This window comes from Mustela erminea, chromosome X, assembly GCF_009829155.1.
Source record: "Mustela erminea isolate mMusErm1 chromosome X, mMusErm1.Pri, whole genome shotgun sequence".
NCBI classification, from domain to species: domain Eukaryota; kingdom Metazoa; phylum Chordata; class Mammalia; order Carnivora; family Mustelidae; genus Mustela; species Mustela erminea.
Genome location: NC_045635.1, coordinates 85,690,224 through 85,702,717, shown reverse-complemented (window position 1 = coordinate 85,702,717; position 12,494 = coordinate 85,690,224). Strand labels below are relative to the sequence as shown.

The 12,494-nt window shown below is 40.0% G+C and overlaps 1 protein-coding gene across 9 annotated transcripts; it reads left to right on the top strand.

Annotated features, from left to right (window-relative positions):
- Nucleotides 1-1,326: 1,326 nt before the first annotated feature.
- Nucleotides 1,327-12,221, top strand: RAB9B (RAB9B, member RAS oncogene family). Of its 9 annotated transcripts, none has more exons than XR_004282677.1 (4): nucleotides 1,327-1,644; nucleotides 4,343-4,391; nucleotides 6,540-6,611; nucleotides 11,330-12,221. XR_004282677.1 is itself a non-coding variant. In XM_032331376.1 (4 exons), exon 4 carries the CDS (start codon nucleotides 7,818-7,820, stop codon nucleotides 8,421-8,423), a length of 606 nt encoding a protein of 201 aa, XP_032187267.1. In that variant the 5' UTR covers nucleotides 1,354-1,644; nucleotides 4,343-4,391; nucleotides 6,540-6,611; nucleotides 7,776-7,817; the 3' UTR covers nucleotides 8,424-10,066. The 9 variants fall into 9 exon arrangements, 7 of the variants coding, with proteins under 7 accessions (XP_032187267.1, XP_032187268.1, XP_032187265.1 ...); XR_004282676.1 differs by having other exon boundaries at nucleotides 6,540-6,615; XM_032331376.1 differs by lacking the exon at nucleotides 11,330-12,221 and adding an exon at nucleotides 7,776-10,066 and having other exon boundaries at nucleotides 1,354-1,644.
- The last annotated feature ends 273 nt before the right edge of the window (nucleotides 12,222-12,494 follow it).

Below are 12,494 nucleotides of genomic sequence, written 5' to 3'. Positions count from 1 at the left end.
TCCACTCATTTTATTTTAAAATAACAATAATTGATTACATAACATTCATTCACATAAAAAATTTCTGATCATGTCCTATGTAATAAACATTGACCTAGGCTCTGAGGATATGATAGAAAATCTGAACAGTCACAATCCTTGACTTTATGGTAAAACATAGTTCAAAACATGGAGAAAGGCAGTTGTCAATCAAATAATAATACATTTAAATATCTCATCATAGGGGCGCCTGGGTGGCACAGTGGGTTAAAGTCTCTGCCTTCAGCTCCGGTCATGATCTCAGGGTTCTGGGATTGAGCCTCCTTTCCGGCTTTCTGCTCAGCAGGGAGCCTGCTTACACTCCTCTCTCTGCCTGTCTTTCTGCCTACCTGTGATCTCTCTCTGTCAAATAAATAAATAAAATATTTTTTAAAAATCTCATCATAAATTTATACATATTAGGAAGGAAAAGTATAGCAGGCTGGCTATAGGGGACCACCAGAAAAGAAATCAGGGCACTTTCTCTATTCTGGGGCTATTGAGATAGGTTACCTTGAGGAAGTGACAGTTAACCTGAGGCCTGTGAGACTGACTGAGTGATTGACTTGTGAAGAGATAGAGTGGCCCAAGTGGAGGGAGAGCATATGTGAGAGCCCTGAGGGGACACATGGTGAGTGAGGGCCAGTGCCACACAGGCACAGGTTCTCATACATCACAGAAGCTTCGGAGATGGACCTGCCTGACAGAGAGTTGGAGTGCAAGCTAAATGACCCCAGGAGCTCCATCCTCTTTTGCATTCAGGGGAAAAAAAATAACAAACTAGTTGAAGGTACCAGAGGGCCACAGGAGACAAGAAGGGACTGGCTGGATGACTAAGCACAATTGGAACACTGTGCTCTACCCCAGCAGCATGTCCAGAAACGTCAGGTAATACTTTCTGTGTGGCCATCTAGAAAGGTAACTCTTAAGATTAAAGGGCAGTGTATCTTTCAGGCCTGAGCTATCCATGGGAACCTTTCTGTTTGGATTGCCAAGAGAATTTTATGAGCGGTGCCCAGCTAGAGGGCCTAATAATGCGCTGAAATCATGGATTTCCCTGAGTTATTTGAAACCAGAGTATGTGGTATCCTCTGCAAAAGCAGAGGGTCTGGAGGAAAGGTAAATGAAGCAGGCTGAAGGGTAATTGCGGGAAATGGGGCGTGGCCCCAAACAGCAGAGGAGCTAAATGGAAGAGCAATATTTGTCGGTCCACTGTCATTGTGCCTACTAATCAGAGAAGAGAGGCGAGAACAACGGAGGCCAGGGTTGGACCCTGAGCATGAAAGAAGAGCGAGAGGGCCCGGGAGCGCTTTCGACACGCGAGGACCGGAGGCCCCGGGGCCGGGTCTCCAGTTCCAAGAATGGGGCACAAGGAGGCGGCGCGGGCCCCGCCCCCTCCCCTGGCGGGCGCGGGCGCGAGACGCTGCGCGGCGGCGGTGGCGGGCGCGAGCGGCAGCTGTCAGGCCACCGAGGTCCGAGCTGCTCTTGCTGCCTCACCGAGGACGAGGAGGCAGCAGGAGCGGTGACCGTGTCACTGAGGAGCCGGACTGCCGGCACGCAGAGCTGACCTGCCTGGTACCCGCGGCCCCCTCCCATCTCTCTCCCATTGTATTGGGTAAGGTGCAGGTGCGTGGGCAGGGAGAGGGGCTAGCGGCCAGTGGACGCGGAAGGCCGGGAGGTGGGGGCCCTGTGGGAAGAAGGAGAAAGGGAGGTCTAGGTGTCACCCCCCCCCCCGGCATTTGCACCTTGGGAAAGAGGCCTAGGCACTGCAGGGGTCGGAGTTGGGGGTGGTGGCGGGGAAGGTGACGATGGAGGGGGGGGGGGGGCGTTGCTGAGTAATTCGGAGCGGCTGCCAAAGCCCCGCAGATAGATGCAGGGCTCCATGGGGAACGGGTGTGGCTCAGTGCGCATGCGCCACAGCCGCTTGTTCTGAGAGATGCGAATGAGGTGGGATGACCCAGGTCCGAGGTAGTTGGAACTGTGCGTAACATCTCACTTTCTAGATCCCCAACAGTGACCCGTCCTGGAGATGACAGCATTCCCAATCTCCTAAGGAAGATTCTTTCCCCTGTGCTCTACTCCATGTCACCCAAACCTCGCTAGCTGTTTTCTGGCAGTCTATTTGGGAAGAAGTGGCCCTGGGACAGGGCCAAATTGCTATCTAGTGTGCCTTTGGGCTTATAGCCCTAGAGTTGCTGTTGTGAGGAGTGAAAAATTAGAGGTGAAATTCCACATTGAGCCCCTCTGGTTGTATATAGAATATAAATATGGTAATAAATGTGGGAATAGCATTTCAGTGGCGTGACAGCTGTGGCATTTGGACTCAGAGCAGGAATGTAGCTGATAGCTTGTTTGCTCTACACAATGAATTCAGTGTGTCAGAGGGCTTTCCCCTCTACAGAACCCTCCCCCATCCCACGAACAAGCATCAGGTTGTACTGGAAACAACCTGCACCATTTAAGGTAGAGGGTCTCAAAGTTACAATCATTTCTTATTTGTATTGATTTTTACGTAAATTAAAGAAAGCCCTGCCCAGTTCTCCAGTACAGTATTTTCCAAATACCGTGCCAGGAATCACAGTGAGTTGGGTAGCCCAACCAGTGTGTCACCAAGACAGGCTTTCCCTGTAGCTTCAACCATGGCTCCTTCCACCAGGGCCAGATTACCACCAGGGCCACTCTCATCCACCGTCTAGCTCTCCCCTGCTGCTCTTCCCTTACCCCCAGTCCTGCAGAACCACATCCCTCTCAACACTTATTCCCAAACAAACTGTCCTATGGATTTGAGCATCATTCCACCCATGGCAACTGAACTGATGCCAGTTTGCTTTTCTATTTCTCTTCTCTCCATCATCACACTAAAATGTTCTGTTTTCAAAGCTTCAACCTCTTTCTCGTCATTGTACTGCTTCCTTCCACATTCCCCCCCACACACACACACTCCTAAGCATCCCCAAAGAAATACAACAATTTTAATAAGCTGTGTGGGTGCAGGCACAACAGATTGAAAAGGTTTCAAATGTGTTGAAGAACAAAGAAGACTAGGGAATATCGGTTATGTGAATTTCTAATTTGCCTTATTGTCTGAGACTTAGACTCTAACTGGAGAAAAAAGTGAATATACTAGTCTTGGAGAATTCTTGTTAATTGTGGGAAGTGAGATAAGAAAGGGGAATTGCATCTCTAGGATATTTGAGTTGTTTAAAGGCAGATCTTTCTCTGAATAGCACTAAAATTAGAGTAAACATTTTAGTGAAAATCCTAAGCTGATATGGGACGTAAACAGGATGCATAAAGGATTTGACTTTCCGTTAAATATACTTAGGATTATCAAAGAATTCCATTGCCTCCTTAATGCTATTTTCTTTTAAGGTTTGACTTTAATCTGGCATATTTTGGGGAAGAAGAAAATTTTCAATTTGCTTTCATACTGTGCTAGTCCTTTTTGAGTATGTACTAAAGGATATCACCCTTATTTTCAAGTAATGATAATGACGATGGGAATGGCAGTATCCAGTGAAAACATAATGTGGAGATAATTATACTGCTCATATATTTGGTGGGGATGGAGAAATTTATGTATTCATCTTAAAAATGTAGGGGAGAGGGAGGGAAACTAGTGCATTGCCACTGACTTTCAACAGGTGAGATTCCTGTTAAGTCCCACCTAGAAAGTGAGCCAGATAAGTCCATAACTTCTGCTCTTTAGTCACAAGTAAATAATAGTATTTGGACATCTTACAGAACTGCAGATCTCTTGTACCTTGGCATTTATTCAGAGGCATTAGTTTTGAGCACCCACCTAAACAGTTAATTAGTAAGCAAATATTATTGATTATCCATGTGAGGGATACACTTGCTGCATGCTGGAAGGGCTTCAAAGACGTATACAAACAGGTTTTACCATCCAGGAATTTAAAATTTGGTTGTGTAGGAAAGACATACTTAGGGGGGAAAAAAGGTTTTTAAACAAAACAAGACAGTATAATGATACCATTTCAACTGTAAATCACGAGATCTGAAGCTTATATGTTAATTCATAAATTCCTTGAGGATAAGACCTTGCCTTAAAAATGTATGCATTTCCAACAGTGTCTACACCCAATGGCTGCTCAAGTGATGAAGTTTTGCAAAGGAGGTAGGGAGAAACCTGAGGCAGGGAGAGAAGAGCCAGGAAGTTTTCACAGTAGATTAGATAGATGAAAGAATAGATGTGGGCCAAAGCAAGAATGGTAGCAGAGGACTGGGAAAGAATAGGAAAGAAGAGGATTTAGTGACTGAAGGCAAGGAGACTTGTCTAAAGTGTATTCAATTTTACTTTCAGGAAACAAATGGGAGTTGGAGACAGTGAAGGAGAGCAGAGGGTTACCTTGGTAAGGACAGAGCACACAATAGGCACTCAAATGTTTTCTCAGTAATCAGTAGCAGGATTGGACAAGAAGATCCTTTCGTCCCTCCAATGCTGAGATTCTGTGGTGTATGAAGATACTCAAAATTGTTGGGGAACAAATCCCTCTCAGATATTGAAGAAAGGGAAAAGTAAGAATTGTGATCTTGCTACTGGCAGGCCTTTTCTGAGAAGGGTTAATACTGAGTCACAAGGGCCCCAACAGTGAATGAAAAGAGGTGGAAGAGCAAGAGGAACAAAAATCTCAAATCAAAAATTTCAACACATGCTTACAAATCTTCACAAACTTCATAAGTTATTCATTTTCCCCTAAATCCTGTGATTTAAGTAAGGCAGGTATTATCAGCTCTGTATTTATATAGGAAGATATTGAAAAAAAAAAGGCAAGATTAAATAACCTGCTCAAGTTCACAAAATAAATGAATGGCATAGTAGTGATGAAGACTTTTGTTTCCTGATTGCTGCCAACCCAGTGCACTTGACATGGAGCCACACTGCTTTTCCTTCCTTTTCCCTGGTATAGAGCCTATATACCCAGAAGTTGTATGTGCAAATGACCAAATAGGGAATGCACAAACAAATGCAGCATTATCTCAGATGGTTATTAATACTTCATCATTATTCCTGAGTTGAGTATTTGGTTTCCACATTCACTCAGTCTTTGATGCATCGTTTGAGTTTATCCACAGCCGGGAAAGTAGGGTTAGTGAATTGTTTAATGAGGTGAACAACGGTTTGCCAGGAACATAAGGAAGATCATTCGGCACAGGCCCTTAATACTACCAGTATTGTTACCCAAGTTTGTTCCTTTTTTAAGTGAGCAGTCTGCAAAATTATCCTATAGACCAGTAAAGAATAAAGAAGTGTGCTGATGTTTGTTTCATCTCCATTTAAAGAAATGTTTGTTACTTGAGCTAGTTCCAAAGACAACAATTTGAGAGCAGGAAAAAGGACAAAAATCAGTAATGGTAGAAAACTCAAAAATTTTTTGGAGTAGATATAGACCAAGAAAGAGGATAAACCCTATCAATTTAGAAGACATTATTTAAATTCATAATTACTGATTTAGGTCTCTAATGAATTCCTTATTATATGCTTTATCTATATTTGAAAAAAATCACAAGATTATTAGGCAATAGAGATTTCTATGGTCTTCTTTATTCCTCAGTAAGAAAGAATACTCAACAAATCTAAGAACTGTTTTTCTTTTTAGAGCAGCACTTTTGATGCTGCTTAAATAACATTCTTACCATAATTAACTATAATGTTAAGTGAAGTTTTGTTTTAATTTAATAAAGCCAGCTAAATACTAAAACCTGTGTTAGAGACAGATGATCAAAATTAATGAGTAAAATAATTAGCCAAGAGAATACATTGTAAACAGGGAATCTCCAAACATAATTATCTTGTCTCTGATCTTGTGGAATCAATTTCAGAGACAACCTCAAGGCAGATTGGTGAATGCATTAACAACTTCCTTGGAGATAGGAACATTGGTAGACATAAAGGGAAGGAGTTTCATCTCTGACTTAGGATTTCAACACGTCTTGGACTCCTCTGTGCTTTCCCTTTCCTGAGTATTACCTATTGTCAATATCATCTACTTTCTTTTTTTTCCTAAGATTTTATTTATTTATTTGACAGAGATCACAAGTAGGCAGAGAGGCAGGCAGAGAGGGGCGGGCGGGGGCTGGGGGAGGCAGGCTCCCTGCTGAGCAGAGAGCCCGATGCAGGGCTTGATTCCAGGATCCTGGGATCATAACCTGAGCCAAAGGCAGAGGCTTTAACCCACTGAACCACCCAGATGCCCCTCGTCTACTTTCTTTGACTATATTTACTTTGAATGAAGAGTTCAATGGAGGGACAATATTAAACTTTAAAAATCATATGAAGTACACTCATTAGGACAAGTTAAAGTTTTTGTAATAATATTATTTTGTCCATGTTAAGCATTTTTAGCCTTTTGAACTCTTGAGTATATTTGTGAAAAGCATCCTCTACAGGTAAGTTGAGGTGGGTCTGTTTCTTTCCTGACTTGAGTAGATTTATATATAGCCTTAACTTTGTTTTATTATAGATATTTAATAATAATGTTTCCCAATCCATTTTCTAGAACCCTAAAAAGAAAGAATAAAACAACAACAAGGAAAAGAAAGGACTAAAACTGTGGCAACGACCCAACTGGGTAGGTAGGTATATATATATATATTTTTTTTTCATTTGATCTCTTAAAAAGGAATATTTAGAAAAATATATAATTATTACACATGCACCAACATAATACTAAGGACTAATGAGGCTTTTTTAAATTACATTTTGAATGTGTGTGCTTCCAGAAGCTCTTTTGCATGTGCTCTTTTGATTAGCAATTGGTTTTCATCTCTTTGGGTCTCTTGCATAAATAATACCCAATTAGCATCATCATTGTTTTGTTCCCACAATGGACCTAGTGTGAAAGTACTTAACAAAATCCAGTACCAGTTAGTTGTTCAGCAAACATTTTATCTTTTTATTTTAAGATGCATTTTAGATATTCCATGTACAGACATGTTGTGAAGGTAACAAGAAGGGTACTGCATAGTTATTAACACTTTAAAGTTTACAGTCTATTTTCATTAGTGCCATTATGGAATTAGAACTAAAATCTAAAAATTAATAAGCTATTTAAGATTTGTTTTCCTTACTGATAGCTGTTATAATGATACCAGTCAACAATCATCAATTTACATGTCATTGTTCTGTGAACAAGAAATTCTGGGAGATCCTTTATTTGTGCCGGTATCCATATCAATGCAAATATAATGAAGCAAACTCCTGAAGAAACTTGACCTTTATCTCTCTTCCAAGTTCTGGTGTCCAGTTTAATTGTAGCCCCAAACTCTACTGACAGAATTAAAATTTCAACTTATACAGCTTTCTCTCTCAATAATTCTTGGGTCCATCATGAATAGAATTCAAACTCCAAATCAATTTTGTACTATTTGCCTCTTGTTTGGAACTGTCAAACTGGAAATCAATAATATGGTTCCACATCTGAGGGGTATTCCTGTTTTAGGCTCTCTCCTTTAGAATAGGGTGAGAACTGAACCAAATTATAGCACCATCTGCTAGTCCATTTACCCATGGCATTCAGCCATTTTCCTGGCACAGGCGAAAGACCTCAGAAAAACAAGACCTCTTTTCCCTTGTACACAAAAGGATTCTATTCCTTCTGCTGTACTATCTAGTTAGTGAGCATGAATCAAGAGAGATTAAATTAGTAAGCAATCAAATTCAGAGAATTTTCTATGAAGCTGATTTCGGTTTCAGGTTTAACTGTTTTCCCTCCTACTTTTTCTTTTATTTTCAGGTTCTCTTGGTTATAAACTCCTCCCCATCTGGTGCTGCAACAATGAGTGGGAAATCCTTGCTCTTAAAGGTTATTCTCTTGGGTGATGGTGGAGTTGGGAAAAGCTCACTTATGAACCGTTATGTAACCAATAAATTTGACTCCCAGGCTTTTCACACCATAGGGGTAGAGTTCTTAAATCGAGATCTGGAGGTAGATGGACGTTTTGTAACTCTCCAGATCTGGGACACTGCAGGGCAGGAGCGTTTCAAGAGCCTTAGGACACCCTTCTACAGGGGAGCAGACTGCTGCCTCTTGACCTTCAGCGTGGATGACCGACAGAGCTTTGAGAACCTTGGTAACTGGCAGAAAGAATTCATCTACTATGCAGATGTGAAAGACCCTGAGCACTTCCCCTTTGTAGTTCTAGGTAACAAGGTAGACAAAGAAGATAGGCAAGTGACTACTGAGGAGGCACAAGCTTGGTGCATGGAGAATGGGGATTACCCTTATCTAGAAACAAGTGCCAAAGATGATACTAATGTGACAGTGGCCTTTGAAGAAGCTGTCAGGCAGGTGTTGGCTGTAGAGGAACAGCTAGAACATTGCATGTTGGGTCACACTATTGACTTGAACAGTGGCTCCAAAGCAGGATCCTCATGCTGTTAAAAGCAGGCAGCCTTTTAAAAGTGTGCCACAAATTTTTCAGTCAATAGTGTCAGAAAAACTGTGCCCTTCCGAGAGGGCACACACACAAAAGGGTAAGAGAGAAGGTTGTGATTGTGTATCAGAGACTTTCAAATTGAGGTTGTAAGAGCAAGTAAAAAAAAAAAAAAAAAAAGCTTTACCAAGCCAAGTGTATTTTGCGTGATTTCTGCTGTTTCCTTCTTGTGTGTATCAGGACATTTCAGAAAGCTTCAGTCCTGAGAAATTTAAATATTTTCAAATCCAGTTTAAACTTAGAACCCAGCAGCATGAAGGAGTTAAAGAGCTACAGATATCCCTTAAAGTGTTCCATTAGTCAACTAACAAATGTCACCATGGACTCTTGGCAAGCAGTTTCTGACATTTCTGCTAAAGGAAGAAAAAATAAGACTCTGAGCTGTATTACAATAAAAAAAATAATGCAAACAAGGATGTCCTAAGCTTCAATTATAAAAGGGTTGTGATAATTAGGCATATAAGAGTATAATGACATACACTGCCTTGTTTGAATCCTTATATATGGTTTGCTCCCATTTGAGCTTTTCAAAAAAATTATCTCAATAAGAGGTACATTGATGACACTGGAAATTGCTTATATTCTTTGTGTTTGAAGTAACAGGGTATTAGTGAATGGATTATGCTTAAATATGCCAACCACCCTTGCAAATAAATGGTTGGTCTGCTTTTACTTCATAAGTCTACTTTTGCTGTATAGGGATGTTGCTTCTCTGACAACCTCTTATCAATTTAGCAATGCTGCATAGTATATGGCTTTGGATACAGTGCTCTCTGCTCATAATTTTGATGGTCCTTTGTGCCACTGTGCTCTGCTCTCAGAGAAATCTTCAGAAAAGATTGGGGGATAATGGGCTTTTCTCACAAGTTTCCTTAACTAAAATATTTATTATAGGGACTAATTATAGGAACTAATATCTTTATATTGCACTGTATGTTCAAGTGGCCAAACCAGGACACTGAAAGTAGCAAGAGAGCAGACTTTAACCCAATGATAGACTGAATTTCTCATAGAGTTGTCCAACAGTGGAATGGACTGCCTTAATAATGAACTCCCTTCCAATGAAAATATTCAAGAAGATACTAGATGAGCATCTGTTAAAATACCATAAAAGGAATTTCTGTCCTGGCTAGATATTTGGTTTAAGGTCCCTTCCAGCTCTAAGTTCTATGAATCTGCAAGTTACAAAATATGTTTCAGTGCCAGGATATCACTGGATGTTTCTTAAGACAACAGCTAAGACTTTGGAGAGGGACTTTTAAAATTCTCAAACTATTCTGGGATCAGCATTTAACAGCAATTCCACAGCTCTTTCTTTTGCACCATAGCAGGATAAATTCTTGAGCTTTGAGTAGTCATTATGTACCCTGGTATAAATATCCTAAAAATACCATATTAAAATACAAAAGTGGTTTATCAAATTTTTATTACCATGACTGCTAGCTATATAATGTATTACAAATATGCAGTCTGGTTCTTGTTGGTTGATCTGTTTGTCCTGCAAAGCTTTAAATCCGTACTTTTAAAATATCTATGTTAAAAAATAATGACCCAAGGTAGTAAAGGACAGTTAGAAGTGACTCCCCCCCCCCCCAAAGAGACAGAGGCCGGGGAAGAAGCAGGCGCTTTCACAGGAATATAGCCTAGAACTCTCCATTGTAGCCACATATGGAATCAGCCTTACATGTGGGACCTTATGTGCTTTAAGAGCTCTGGGACTTTTTGGCTACATAGACAAGCGGAAAACAGTATCTCATCCCAGTCATCCTCAATATTTCCCATTTAAATATAGTCCTGACCCCATTGTCAAAGTAATTTCAATGCCAGAAGTCAAAGCCAGAACTGGGACCCCACAGCTCTTAAGTATTGGTCCCTATCCTGCCTATGCCTATAGCCAGCCACACTGGTTTCCAAGTTCTATGATTGTTTTGCTACAACCATGTTAGGGTAAAAATCTGGACATCAGAACTGTTAAAAGTTAATTGTTTTTAAGTGCATGAGACCTGGGGCCTTCTCTTTCTACTTGCATTCTGCTTATAATAGTTCTATCCGTATATCTCAGGCTTACATGAAGACCTCCATTAACTCACAAAAGTACTTGTCACTATTAGAATGGCATGTGGTCATTTAAGTAAAAAAAAAATTACGTGGGTATTCTATTCATAGACCTCCTGTCTAACCGAGGCAAGTGTTAATTTCAATGACAGGTTATCTGAAGCCCCTTTCCTCTTAGCCATACCAGTTTTCTCTGCCAAATCACTACACAATATCCTAATGAAAACAGTTAACATTAAATGACAAGAACAGTGGCATTTTTGGTGAGTAACACTCAGTGGGATGCTGACATAAGTTTGGGTAAGATTGTAAAACACCAAAGGCTGAAATCTGTGAGTACCAGGAACTGTGCTTATAGGCTTAGAAATTATATACACTAGAATGTGCAGTGCAATATTTTCAAAAGTTTTTTTTTTTTTAAGAACACTGGATTTTTTGAATAAGATATTTCTAACTGGAGATATACTGTTTTTTGACAGTCCATTAAAACATCATAAAGAATATTTATTTAGTTTGTTGTCATGTATTGAGCTAAATTTAAGGGGCCTCAGATTCCATATGTCTTCAGTGGATTGATGAATTTCAGGTTAATTTGTGCCTGCCTCAGCCATCTCTACTTTACCTTGAGGTATTCCACAATCCTCTTGTTGCAGGTGCTGCTAAAAACTCAAAATTGTGTATCAGATATTTTGTTTCAGCTGTAAAAAAAAAAATCATCTGTGTTAAAGTGAATAAAAAGTGCATTTTGAATAACCAGTATACAATGTTTGTGCTTCTTCTCTCCCTTTCTCTTTTTGAGCAACTGGTGGGCATGACAGACAGTACTTACCAATCAAATCGCTCTTCGAGACTACACTGCATGTGGCCTCTGGATCATGTTTTCACCGTGGTTCCCCAAGCAGCTGCAACCCAGTGATCAGAGAGATAGGTTCCACTGATGGGGAAGCAAGCTCAAAAAATTAAGGTGGGGAGGTGCCTTTTATTTTATGTCACTTTTTAATGCATGAAGAACACTGAGACTGGAAATTGGATCTTGACTTTCCAATTTACTTTTTCATTGTAATTTAAAACAAATGTTAAACCATCACAAAATATAACAGAGTATACATATTCCTTTTATCTTCTTGGCTGATATACTGTCCAGATCTTAGGAAAACATGAAAATATGGGTGAAACAAATCAGGAAACAAAGGATAATTTTGTTAAATAACTGTTTTCTTGCTTCTCACATAATGGACTTTAAAGATACTTGCATTACCATCAAATGGCTTGAATAATGGTGACTTTTAAATTATGGGCATATGTCTTTCTGCAGCACATAATTTCATTACATTGGTTCCATCTGTCACAGACTTAGACTTCTCCCATTCCTCTACTTTTGCCTATCGGGACTCTAGGCAATTGAAATCACAGGACGGAAAAGCAGATATTTTTTTGTTTTGCCACATGTATCTTTCCCATCTCTGAGGATAAATATTTAATAAATTATCAGACCATGCTTCAAATACAACACCTGGAATCCTTTTGACCAGGCTATAATGATACAGCTTTTAGACTATAAAAGATCAGAGATTTATAAGCCTCTTAAAAAGGATGTGCTTATCCCAAACTGATATTTTCAAAGCAGAAAACTAGCTTTCTGTCTTTGTTGTTTTTCTGCTTGATTCATAATCCACTGGGAAATCTCCTTCTCTGGATATCTTAAATAGTATAGCTTTTCATTTTTTTGGAAATAGTTTGGCTATGATCCTTCCAGAAAGTGGAAGGTGTGGAATAGATGAGTTTCTTTTCAATTTTATAACTGAATTTAAAAACACACTGGAAAATCAAGGCAGTGATTTGAGTAAGGTCAGGATAGGAGCTGGGATGGGCATCTCTACTTTCATTTAATTACCTGCAGTAATTCTAATTGCAATAATTTTTTTTTTTGCCTCAGTAACCCTGAAAGGCATTTCACTTTTTTT